General features: G+C 45.6%; 1 protein-coding gene across 6 annotated transcripts in view; it reads left to right on the plus strand.

The window, feature by feature from the left end:
• Positions 1–13161, plus strand: part of SLC35D4 (solute carrier family 35 member D4) — a 119844-nt gene that overhangs the window by 65192 nt on the left and 41491 nt on the right. For all 6 annotated transcript variants that reach the window (XR_008684656.2, XR_008684658.2, XR_008684657.2 and 3 more), the window contains exons 12-13: positions 3317–3386; positions 7845–7938. Coding sequence is in view for 2 of the 6 variants with exons in the window: in XM_055417097.2 (XP_055273072.1) it covers positions 3317–3386; positions 7845–7938 (164 nt within the window). In the remaining 4 variants the exon portion in view is untranslated. The remainder of the gene's footprint in view (positions 1–3316; positions 3387–7844; positions 7939–13161) is intronic.

Genomic DNA, 13161 nt, shown 5'->3' on the forward strand with positions numbered 1-13161 from the left:
GACCTTGGTGCGTAAGCTGTGTGTTGATGCCACAGGACAAGCTTACAAGCTTGGACCACTTACTTTGTGCTTAAAGTGGGTGTTCTGCCCTAGTGGTGAAGGAGTGTTGTCTTTTGAGCATCCTTACACCTTTTTTAGGCTCCTGGGTTTAGTTCTTATGTGGTTGGGTCCAGCTAGCCACATACTGCAAGATCTTCAGGGCTAATTTTGTAGCACAGTTGAGAAGCTGTGTGCACCCTCTCTGTTAAAGTAAAAAAGGAGGCCGGCTAAAGTCATCAGAGGGGAAGCATTGGGGGTCGATTTGAGATTGATTGGGCTTCCCTGGAGGCTCAGACCATAAAGAATCTGCCTGTAATGCAGGATGCCCAGATTTCATCTCTGGATCAGGGAGATCCCCTGGAGAAAGAAATGGCAACCCACTCCAGTATTCTTTCTTGAAGAATCCCATGGATAGAGGAGCCTGGTGGGCTACAGTCCCTGGGGTCACAAAGAGTTGGACATAACTGAGCGACTAACATAAAACTTGAGATTGAAGACCAGCAGAGCCAAGTGGAAAGTGTTTGGAACATACTCTGTAGGGAAAGCAGGAGGTCTCCCAGATACTCTTGGTTCACTAGCACTTGTTATTTGTCAGAGATGGCCCTGACACAGTGGATACAAGTGATGAATAATCATAGAATCGTTGCTGTCAAGAATGGGATGGTTCTAGAAGAGACCGTCATGGGATCAACTACATGACAAATATGTGGAGGTTTTAGAAATGGCTCAACGAGAAGAGCCAACTATGCTCTCTCTTGCTCTCAATAATTTACGTGATCAATTTTTAGGATTTGGGTGAGGATTATTATGTAACTGGTCAATTCCTTAGGATGGTATTTTTTTTGCTTTATCTTCCACCCTCCCTATCTACTAATGACCACCCCACTGCCCTTTAGATCCCTTCACAGCTTGGGCTGGGCTGTCAAGACTGCCCCTTGCCCCCGCCTCCCTGTTCTGGGCACCAGGAGCCCAGTTCCCCTCCCCTGAGTGAGGCAGTAGCACCCAAGGAAACGTGAGGTCGTGCGTTTAATGTGTTTCTCTCTGCCTAGCCCTCCGGATCACACTGACTGCACTGCAGTTTCCCTCACTCTGAAAGGGAGGTCGGGAAAAAGCCAAGAACCAACAGTCACTAAAGAGACAGAACAGAGCCTCTGAGAACATCTTTCCACCCTCCCGGGAGGGGGTTGGGACCACCCGCTAGGATCTGGATGCTCAAGGTTACCCTGGCTGTCACTTCTGGAAGAAAAGGGCCTTCAGAAGCAGTGGAGCTCTTCATGCACTTTACACGTCTGGGCCTGATGTTGGTTACAAAGTCCCTCCACCCAAACAAGTCTCGAGTTGATGACAGAGGTGTTCAGTGGGGCCAAATATAAAGAGAACCAAAACTCTTAGTCTTTTATTGGCTGTAAGAAAACCAGATCCTTGAAGACCCTCTCACTTTAAACACAGGTACATATGCACCAACCAAACCAAACCAAATCATGATAGTTACAGTAGAAAAAAACAACCCTCCAGAGAAATGGAATTCACACCTTTCTTTCCCAATTGATGGTGGAATCATTTGAGATCATTTTTTTTTAACACAAAAATCATTTTGTATTGGGATATAGCCAATTAACAATGTTGTGATAGTTTCAGATGAACAGCGAAGAGACCGTTTGAGATCATTTAAGGCTGAGGAAGTGTAGCCTGCCCTGTGTCTTTTGTTCTGAAACTCTTGATTAATAAGCTTAGTGATCTGATTTTATGTATGGTAATGTGTATGTCTCGGTGCTACTCTCTCAACTCATGCCACCCTCTCCTTCACCCACCTCCTGTCCATAAGTCTGTTCTCTGTCTGCCTCTCCATTGCTGTCCTGCAAAAAGGTTCATTAGTATAAGCCAGTGGAAATTCACTGGGAACTCAAATCTGGTGCTCTGTGACAAGCTAGAGAGGTGGGAGGGGTGTGGGGTAGGAGGAGGTTCAGGAGGGAGGGGACATGTGTGTATATATCTATGGCTGATTCATGTTGGTGTATGGCAGGAACCAATACAGCAATTGTAAAGCAATTATCCTCTAATTTAAAAATTAAAAAAAGAAAAAGTGATGAAGAATGTTCCACTGCCCCTACTATGCTGTGAATACTCAGGAGAATCAGCCTTTCTGGCTCCAGACCATCCAGAACTGAGAGACAGACCCAGGCCAGGGGGTCTTGAAGGCCTGGCGCCTCCAGAATCTCAGAAATCCAAGATTTGGAAGGATTAGGCTATCTGCCGTGGAAATGCTTAATTCCTTCTCTCTGGACATTTTTGGAAGGCTTTCTGCTTTTTTAATCTCCTGACTTCTTGTTTGTGACCAAGTTCAAATTCCAGAGAGGGAAGCAGCCAATATGTGTGATTTTCCTCTTGCACCAAGTGGAACTAAAAGAATGAACTTACTTCACTAGAAATAAATGTACCCTTTGGACCTTAAACTAAAATGAGTATGCATGGCCATTGGCCCCTGCTCTCTTTGTGTGGTAATTAAAACACAAAAATGAGAAAAGATGTCAGAGGCATGCACTCATGATCCTTTTTTAGATATAAGGAAAAAAATAATAGAAAAGTCTTAAAAAAAAAAAAATAAAGATTCTTTTTGTCCTGTACTCTGGCTGAGGCAGAGGTGGCTGCCTGGTGAAGAGCAAAGATCTTAGGGTTTGGAGTGACCAGGGTCCATGTTCTGGCTCCAGAGTTCAAGAGTTGTGCAATCTCAGACACTTCACTTCTCTGAGCTCCAGTTGAAATGGGGATAAGAAAGCCTCACAGATTGTTACAAGGATTGATAAAAACAATATATGGAAAGCTTTTAACACAGGGTCCTGCTCAGGGCAGGCTCTCACTAAATGGGTGACAAGTGTCATCATACTTGGGCTTCCCAGGTGGCTCTAGTGGTAAAGAACCTGCCTGCCAGTGCAGGAGACACAAGGGACACAGGTTCAATGCCTGGGTTGGGAAGATCTCCTGGGGGAGGGCATGGCAACCCACTCCAGTATTCTTGCCTGGAGAATCCCATGGACAGAGGAGCCTGGTGGGCTACAGTCCATGGGGTCGCAAAGAGTCAGAGATGACTAAAGAGACTTAATTATTATATTTATATATATATACTTATATATTAATACTACTATTAATATATTAAGACAGTGCTGATGACATGGAGACCTTCGAATGCTGGAGTGAATTCGCTGATATAGTGCATTTCTGGGCAGCTGGGGGCAGGGGGCTTTTGGCCTTTGCGTCTCACTCTTGCTGTTTCCACCAGGTGATCTCTTCAGCGTCCTGGACTTTCCGTTCCTATATTTCTACAGATTCCACGGCAGCTGCTGTGCCAGGTAATCCCAGCTCGTAAAGCCCCTCACACTGTGGATCTGTGTGTTTCTGTACTACCACCTGTGTCTTTGTGAAGCCCACGCTCACTGCCTGAATGTGCAGCAGAAGAAAATGGTGCCCAGTGCCAATGAGGAAGGTTCCCCCCTCAGCCATCAGAGGGTTGTTAAAGGACATTCTTGGATGCTCAGAGCTGGCCTGGGACCTGCGAGGTTCCCTGTCCTGAATAATCGTCTTGGCCAGAGCAGTGGTTTTCAGAATTGCAGGAGTGAGAGAACTCTCCCACTTTTTTTCTCTCCCACAAGCAGTTCTTAAACAGAACTTCAGTATGTAAAAATGATGAAACTGATTCAGTTCAAGGCAAGATTCGGGTGCAGATTCACACCCTGTCAGCTTCTGCCTTAACTTCTCTCTTGTTTCTAAGGGGTGACCTCCAAAAAACCTTGACTGAACCCTAAGACTCTGAGAGACAGATTTTGAAACCAACAGCTAGGAGCTATCTAGACAACAAGGTGATCCCTAATATTTGGCCTTGGGAAGGATCAGAGATGTGGACCAGTTAGATGGATACATTTATGGTGCTACTGATAAAGAATTCACCTGCCAGTGCAGGAAATGCAGGAGACATGGGTTCAATCCCTGGATCGAGAAGATACCCTGGAGGAGGGCATGGCAACCCACTCCAAGATTCTGGCCTAGAGAATCCCATGGACCAAAGAATGGGGCTGGCTACAGTCCATGGGGTTGCAAAGAGTTGGACACGACTGAATGTCTAAGCATCACAGATAAACAGAAGTTCATCCAATCCTACCCCCCCTCTATCCTGCATGAGCCCCACTTCACTTGACTTTCCTGTGCTGAGAAATGGAAAGGCTTTTGCGGATAATCTCAAAGGATGGATTCTTTATATTTTTAATCATGATTTTTAAAAACATTCTTATTATTTATTTGGCAGCACCAGGTGTTAGTTGCAGCATGTGGGATCTAGTTCCCTGACCAGGGATCAAAGCCAGGCTGCCTGGATTGGGAGTGCAGAGTCAGCCTCTGGACCACCAGGGAAGTCTCAAAAACATGAATTCTGATATATTTGGAAGACTACACTTGGGTTGAATTCCAGTCTTGCTGTTTGCTCCTTTGTGTCTTTGGGCAAGTTATCCTAGTTCTCTCAAACCTTAGTTTTCTCATCTGTAAAATGAAAAGATCTTACAAATACAGGATGACTGTGTGTATTAAATAAGGTACATAAAGTTCTAAGCATCTTGCCCAGCCCAGCAATGGTGGGCATTATTATCTGTAAATAGAATGTCAATAGACCAGGAGCAATTGCTGCATGAAAGCCAAACCACTTGTTCCCACACAAAAGAGACTGTGCCTTGTGAAGCAGTGATTCTTCACATAGTCAAAAAGCTGATATGTAGGCTAGGTGCTGTTTCTGATGGGGGTGTGTTAGCATACACACAAACTCACTATTATAGAGTATACTCCTGCATTTGGGGCTTCCCTGGTGGCTCAGATGGTAAAGAATCTACCTGCAATGCAGGAGTTTCAGGAGACCCAGGTTCAATCCCTGGGTGGGGAAGATCCCCTGGAAAAGGGAATGGCTCCCCACTTCAGTATTCTTGCCTGGAGAATCCCATGGACAGAGGTGCCTGGTGGGCTCCAGTCCATGGCGTCGCAAAAGAGTCAGACATGACTGAGTGCTAACACTTTTCTGCATTTGAGCCTCAGAATGATTAAAAAAAAAATCATCCTCAGGGAAGTTTCAGGAAAGCACTGACAGAATTCACCTTCTCAGTTCCTGTGTCTTTGGTCAGGCCTTGTCACTTGCCTTTTAGCTAGGATTCGTGGTGTGAGTGTCCATGGGCTCATTCAGTTCAGTTCAATCGCTCAGTCGTGTCCGACTCTCCGCGACCCCATGAATCACAGCACGCCAGGCCTCCCTGTCCATCACCAACTCCCGGAGTTCACTCAAACTCATGTCCACAGAGTCGGTGATGCCATCCAGCCATCTCATTCTCTGTCGTCCCCTTCTCCTCCCGCCCCCAACCTTTCCTAGCATCAGACTCTTTTCCAGTGAGTCAACTTGTCGCATGAGGTAGCCAAAGTATTGGAGTTTCAGCTTTAGCATCAGTCCTTCCAATGAACACCCAGGATTGATCTTCCCTTTGAGCCTGGTTATTTGGCTGTATTGGGTGACCAGGGTGTGGAGGGAGGGCACCAGGTTTGGTTAATTTGATCAGAGCAACAGAGTTCATGGCCTGTGGATGATGGCTTTGTGGGGTGATCTTCTGCCTCCATTTCTGTCCCTTTTAATCTGTCTCATAACCCAACATGAAAAATCAGGTTTTTTCATTTAAAAGATTTGGAAATCTTTACTTGAGTTAGTTTAACTCTCCATTACATTCTACCTCTCACTTCAGCACACACAGAGCTTACCCTCTTTTAAGAATGTGTCGGGACCTCCCTGTTGGTCCAGTGGTTAAGAATCCGCCTGCCAATGCAGGGGACACGGGTTCAATCCCTGGTCTGGGAAGATTCCACGTGCCATGGGGCAACTAAGCCCGTATGCCCTATAGCCCATGCTCCGCAAGTAGTAGCCTCCCCCACTGCCACCACTCGCTGCAGCTAGAGAAAGCCTGTGTGCAACAACGAAGACGCAGCACAGCCAAAAATAAAAAAAAAATAGTAAAATTTTTAAAAAAGGAATGTCTCAGTTTTCCCCACATCATCTCATGGCTCCCCTGTAACTGTATCTCAGACTAAAAGTGGTCACTGTCAGAGATCCTGGGGGAGTTCAGGAGGAGTCGTGGAGGCCTGAGGGGTCAGAGGCCCCATTAGCAGGGAGCCCCAGGCTCCCTCACTCCTGGGGTCCACGCAGTTCCTCCACATTGACGGGCAGGCAAGCTGGAAGTAGAACAGCTGGATGAGGGCAGGACCCATGAATCATTTAGAAATGATTAACCAACATGGAAGTCAGGTGATGGGAAGGACTCATGGGTACTTTCAGGAGCATGTTGGCCACAGAACAGGGGTCGCTCAGTTCTCGCAGAGTCTGTGCTGAGGGGAAGGGTCGACATGGAACTGTGCCCTCAGGAGAGGACAGAAGGAGCCCTGAGCAGACCGAGGTATGGCGGGTGAGAGCCAGGCACCTGTGATGATGGGGCTGCGGGGCATGGATGCCACCAAGAGGAACCCTGGAGGGCCAGCCACCTCACTGACCCCTGCCAGCCTCACAGTCACAGGCACCCGGAGCATCTCACTCCGTCTCTCTAGCCGAGAACACATTTCCACAGGTCTGAAGGGCCGCGGAGAGCTTTGGAAGAGCCAGGAAACCTGGACCCTAATTGTGTCTCTGCCTTAGTTTGCTTGTTAGTAAAAGGAGACTTGGGGCTGGGGGGGCCTTTCTCTTCTGAAGATCTGATTCCCTTCAGGTGGGATGAAATGACTACCCTTATTCCTGCTTTGAGAACACAGAACCGAACCTGGGGCAAGAAAAAAAGGGGAAAAAAAATGGGGATTTGGTCAAGGTTACAAGGGTCGGTGAGCACAGCCAGGAACAGAATTGCAGGTCACTGGATTCCCAGCCTCCCGCTTCCCCACAGGGGCTCCTGTGGGGGTGACTCAACGCCTTAATCCAGAGCGGGCTGGGCTGCTGGCTCCCATGCCTGCAGAGACAGAACTGTGCAAACTTTGCAGGTTGTTAGGCCCAAAGGGCTGGACTGTACACAGAGGAAACCTAATCCCCATCTCTGGTCCTGCCCCAAGAATGGGAGCTCATAGAATCTAATGAAGTGAAGGCGCGCATTTCTGTGAAATCTGGCCTTAGGTGGTTTAGTCAGTTCAACCTGCTTCTAAGTACACCTGTCAAGACACTTATGTAATGCCTGCCGAGACCAAGACACCTTGTTTGAGTCTGTTCGGGAAATACAGAGACATCCAAGATGGGACCCCTCCCTCTCAGGGCTCATGAGCTGGGTGGGAGCAGAATCCCCTCGGTTCTTACCTTGAACCTAGGGGCCAGTCCACACCCTCTGACTTCATATCATGAGTGTTTCCTTGGAAATCTTTTCCTAACAGTTTGTTTTGCTTGAAAAAAAAAGTTGAAGCTCTGCCTTGAAAACACCAAACTCCAGAAGTATTATAGGAGTGAGCAGGAGATACTGTCCTCCAGATTTTTTTTTTCTTTCATGATTTACCCAGAGATCTCCCAGATTTCTCTACCCACTCCCCACCTCCAGGGAAATGATCTCATCATAGCTCCTTGGCATAGTAGAGTTAATGGGTTTTTTTTTAACTTTTGATGTTTTTATCCAAAGATCACTAGAAAACAGAGGTGAGATAGAGGTGTTGTCATAACTAAAAATTGACTAATGTTTGTAAAGGTAAATAAAAAATGTCACAGAAAATAGCTACTGGCTACAGGAAGATAAGTCTCACTTAAAAAATCTGTTTTCTCCTTGCAGCGGATTTTTAGGATTCTTTCTCATGTTCAGCACCATGAAGCTAAAAAGCCTTATGGCCCCGGGGCAGTGCACAGCCTGGATTTTCTTTGCTAAGGTAAGAGGGAGGGAGAGGGTGGAGAACCTATGTCAGGAGCTCTTGTGTCCAGTGTTCTCAGAGCCCATGTGCTTCAGGTTGGTTTTCAGGGACTTGTCTCTAATTACTGACCCTGAATCTGATCCTTCACTTGTTTGGGGGTAACACTTTCCGAGGGCTTCTGCCTATTTTAGGCTTCCCTGGTGGCTCAGATGGTAAAGAATCCTGCCAATAGACACAAGTTTGATCCCTGGGTCAGGAAGATCCCCTGGAGGAGGACATGGCAGCCCACTCCAGTATTCTTGCCTGGAGAATCCCATGGACAGAGGAGCCTGGCGGGCTACAGTTCATGGGGCTGCAAAGAATCAGACAAGGCTGACGCTACTTAGTAGGCACGCATGCATGGTTGATTTACAATGTTGTGTTAGTTTCTGCTATACAGCAAAGTGAGTTAGTTATACATATATCCACTCATTGTTAGACTATTTTCCCATATAGGTCATTACAGAGTGTTGAATAGAGTTCTCAATGCGTGCTTTGTAGTAGGTTCTTACTAGTTATCTATATTGTATATAGCAGTGTGTATGTGTCAATTCCAATCTTCCAATTTATCCTTCCCGCCCCTTTCCCCCCTCAATAATGATAATGTTCTATTCTTGTGAGTCTTTTTGTATATAGATTCATCTGTATTATTTTTTAGATTACACATACAGGTGATATCATATAATATTTGTCTTTCTCCATCTGACTTATATCACTTAGTATGACAGTCTCTAGGTCTGCCCATGTTGCTGCAAATGGCATTATTTCCCTTTTTTATGGCTGCGTAATATTCTGTTGTTTATATGTATCGCATCTTCTTTATCCATCCTCTGTCTATGGACATTTAGGTTGCTTCCATCTCTTGGTTATTGTAAATAGTGCTGCAGTGACTCATTTGAGAAGACCCTGTTGCTGGGAAAGGTTGAGGGCAGGAGGAGAAGGGGATGACAGAGGATGAGATGGTTGGATGGCATCACCGACTCACTGGACATGGGTTTGGGTAGACTCCGGCAGTTGGTGATGGATAGGGAAGCCTGGTGTGCTGCGGTTCATGGGGTCACAAAGAGTTGGACATGACTGAGCAACTGAACTGAACATTGGTATGCATGTATGGGAAGAAATACATTAAATTAGACTGGGAGGAACTTCAGGGGAGTAGGAGAAAGTTGGGCACAGAAGAGTCAGTTTATAGGAGTCCCTAAAAGCCAAGCCACAGAGACCATTGTGAACTTCTGAATGAGACTGACCAAGGGTAATTTTTTCTTTTTTGCTGCACTTTGTGGCTTGTGGCATCTCAGTTTCCTGACCAGGGATTGAGCCCGAGTCATGGCAGTGAAAGCCTGGAATCCTAACCACTAGGCCACCAGGGAGGTCCCCTGAGGGTAATGTTTTAAGCAGATTAATAAGGTGACAGTGCTTAAGACAGATTGGAAATTACTTCCAAGCATTTAGAAGAGAGGTGAATCAAGGTAGAGATGGCAGGAAGAAAGGTGAAAGGTCAAACTTGACTTACAATTTGATGGAACCCGAGTGTCCTGCATCTCCTGCATTGGCAGGTGGATTCTTTACCACTCAGCCACCTGGGAAGCCTGACTTATAATTAGAAGGAAAATAAATTTTAATTATACAATTTGTCCCATAACTGTTACGCGATGTGATAAAATTAGCTGACAAAGACTCTTATCATTTTAGAACAGATTTGAGGGAGTTTGGACAAAGGAATGATGAATATTGTTGTTTGTTATTGTTTAGTCGCTAAGTCGTGTCCAACTCTTTGTGATCCCATTGACTGTAGCCCACCAGGCTCCTATGTCCAGGAGACTTCCCAGATGAGAATACTGGAGTGGGGTGCCATTTCCTTCTCCGGGGATCTTCCCAACCCCGGGATAGAATCTGCATCTCCTGCATTGACTGGTGGATTCTTTGCCACTGAGCCACTGGGGGAGCCCAGTGATGAATATGGAAGGTGACAAGTGACTCCAAAGTTTTTGCTAGAGACAAATGAGATCTGTGGCCTTAACAAACAGAAATGGGGGTGATTATGAAAGAACATCCTTTAGGAGAAAGCTGGTGATATACATTTTAGCCAGATGTGTATAGTGATAAAACATCTGCATGGAGCTCTTTTGTGTTGGAAACATGGGGTGAAATGTAGGTGAGTGTTCAGGAATTTGTCCATTTGGGCTTCCCCTATAGAAAGATGCAGCTGAAATCAAGAAACCCTATCCATCAGGGAGCTCACTGAAAGAGTGAAAGGATTTGGGGAGAGCAGAGCAGAGTCCTAGGGCTTAGCCTGGGAGAAACTGAGATGCCAGGGGCCAATAATGAGCAGGAAATAAAAGTCACAGCTGGAAGGTAGAGGGGATCAGAGAAGTTCTGAGCAGGGAGGTCTAAAGGAGAATTGCAAGGAGTAAAGCAGAATGCCACCCAAAGGTCAAAATGATCACACTGAGAAGAGTCTAGAGCAGGCACTTTGCTAAGCTTTGCGGAAACAGCTTAAGGAAAAGGGCAGGATTGGGAGTAGGGGAGAGGGGATCATAAACATTCAACAATACTAAGATGTGGAGAGAAGATTGTGACTGTTGGTGGGCAGAGCTAATGAAGATAACTTCTTTTCTAGATAAAGAGGGACTTGGGCGAGCTTGAAAGTAGAAAAGGAGACACCCTGATACAGAGATTTCATGATGCTAAAGAAGGAGGAGAAAATTTGGAAAATAAGTTTCAAAGGGAAGTGGAAGGAGTGTGTTTGTGGTGGGGGAAATGTAAAACCTTTTTCCTGGGCTTTACCTGAAGGTAGAGGGCTTCCCAGGTAGCTCAGTGGTAAAGAATCTGCCTGCCAGTGCAGGAGATGCAGGATCGATCCCTGGGTTGGGAAGATCCCTGTAGGAGGAAATGACAAATCAAGCCAGTATTCTTGTCTGGGAAATCCCATGGACAGAGGAACCAGGTGGGCTACAGTCCATGGGGCTGCAAAGTGTCAGACGTGGCTGAGCACACATGCTCTCATGGGAAGGTAGACAGGCTGTTCTCTGAGTCATGTGGCAGAGGAACTGGGATTCCCGGGAATTCAGGGAAGGAAAGACTGACTTTGATCACAATGCATTGAACCCCTTTAGTCCTCAGTTTTTTTTGTCCATAAAGCAAGGGATCTGGACCAGAAGATAGAAAGATAATTAAAAAACATGATTCTGACAGGGAATGTCTCATACTTGGGACTAAATGCTGATGGCGTCTACATCCAATTATAGGATCATCTGTTATGAAGATCTGCTGGGAACCATATCATTGATTGTCAGTGCCTACTTAGTAAAACGTGTGCCAGATTTTAAAAGTCTTTCATAGAACTGATCAGAATAAAGTAGGAAACCACTTAGCCATTGGACTTTCATCTCTATTATCAAATTCCATCTTCTCCTGGGGAAGATTGTATATAAAGACCATACATACATTATGTATAAAGGCCATAAGATATGTATAAAGATTATACCAGAATGTTCATCTGTGTTCTTATTTAGAGTCTTTGGTGTTTTTTGTTGTTGTTGTTGCGTGCATGCTCAGTCATGTCCAACTGTTTGTGACCCCATGGACTGTAGCCCACCAGGCTCCTCTGCCGATGGGATTCTCCAGGCAAGAATACTGGAGTGGGTTGCCATGCTCTCCTCCAGGGGATCTTCCCAAACCAGGGATCAAACCCGTGTCTCCAGCATCTCCTGCATTGGAGGGCAGGTTATTTACCACTACCACCACCTCAGAAGCCCCTGTGAGATAATGTGTGTAAGGATAAACCACAGAGTGCTATTGCAAACACAGAACGTGGTGTAGAATCACTTAAACCCTGGCCAAGATTGAATTTATGAACTAGCTCTGAATCCCAGCTCGGCCACACTTTCTAGGTGTACGCTTCGTTTTCTCATCTGTAAACAAATATAATAATAATGTCTACTTTCAGAGAGGGTTGAATAATATTTAGGCAGCCCTGGAATGGTGAGTGTCGGGCAGCTGACAGGCCCTCCTTGGCCCTATCGACCCCTGGTTTAATTCTTCCACCAGATTAACCCGTGATTTCCCGAGTCTGTATTTTCCATTTGTATTTGCTGGTTCTAGATTGTGAATTGAGTTGGGACCTGCCTGCTCCAGACTCTGCTCAGAGATCAAAGCTCAGGAGAATAGACTCTCTCACAGCATATTTCATGAGACACTGCCTAACAAAAGATGCAATTGATGTACCATTCACAATGTTTTTTTGCCTATATAAAGAGTCATTGATTCAGAGCAGTTGCTGTGCCTGTGAAAATGTGTGTTTGTAGGTCTCCGTGGAGACCACCTCTGGCTGTTCCGTGACCACCAGACTTAATTATACACTGCGGTTGCCAAGGGAGCCTGCAGAGCTGTCTCCATAACAACACTTCCTTGTGTAGTAAAAGGACCGCAGTCCTGAACTCTTTTCCGGTTAGGAGTTTCTCTTAAAAGAGTTGAGAAGGTTGTGCTGCGAAGTAGCAGCCTTCTTTTGATTTATTCTTGGGAAGAACTCTTGAGTGGATAGGAATTGCTCTGAGTTTTGACCTCCTCTTGCTCAGATTGTTTGGCCAGGTCTCAGGAGCATGACCTGGCATCTTCCTTTTTCCCAGTGACATGTTAACATTTCTCTTGACCTATTGCCAAGATATTGAACTGAGAAGGAAACTTGGCCAAGTGAGTTTCAACGTGTTTTAAGTAAAGGATGGACTTGAGAAAATGTCCTCAACAGATGCTGTGATGGTTTGGTGTTTGGAATTTTCAAATGTCTCCCAAGACCATGGGGGAAATGCTTGCTGTTTCTTGTGGAACTGCAAAAAGGAAAAAGAGGAAGCAGCCTTGTGTCTCTTATAATGGAACCACACAGATTTCATAACTTCTAAATAACATCATTTTTTTCCATCAAGTTTTTTTTCTGATCTATTTGCAGGGAAGTTTCAGAGCTTCACATGAAGTCATACCTTGAACTTCTGAGAAAGCGACAAGTAAACAAATCCTTCAGGTTCTGGAATAGATGTAGATTCAGTTTCTGGTGCATACATGCTTGTTTGCGCATGCGTGCATACGCGCGCATGCGCACACACAGATTACAAAAAGATCCTGGAAGTACACTTTGCTCTCTCTAGATCTAGTCTACACTGAACGGAGCGTTAGTTCTCCTCTGTCTTCTACTTCCTACTCTGTTAC

This window comes from Moschus berezovskii, chromosome 28, assembly GCF_049115385.1.
Source record: "Moschus berezovskii isolate FMDL1 chromosome 28, NW_MosBer_1.0, whole genome shotgun sequence".
Taxonomy (NCBI): Eukaryota; Metazoa; Chordata; class Mammalia; order Artiodactyla; family Moschidae; genus Moschus; species Moschus berezovskii.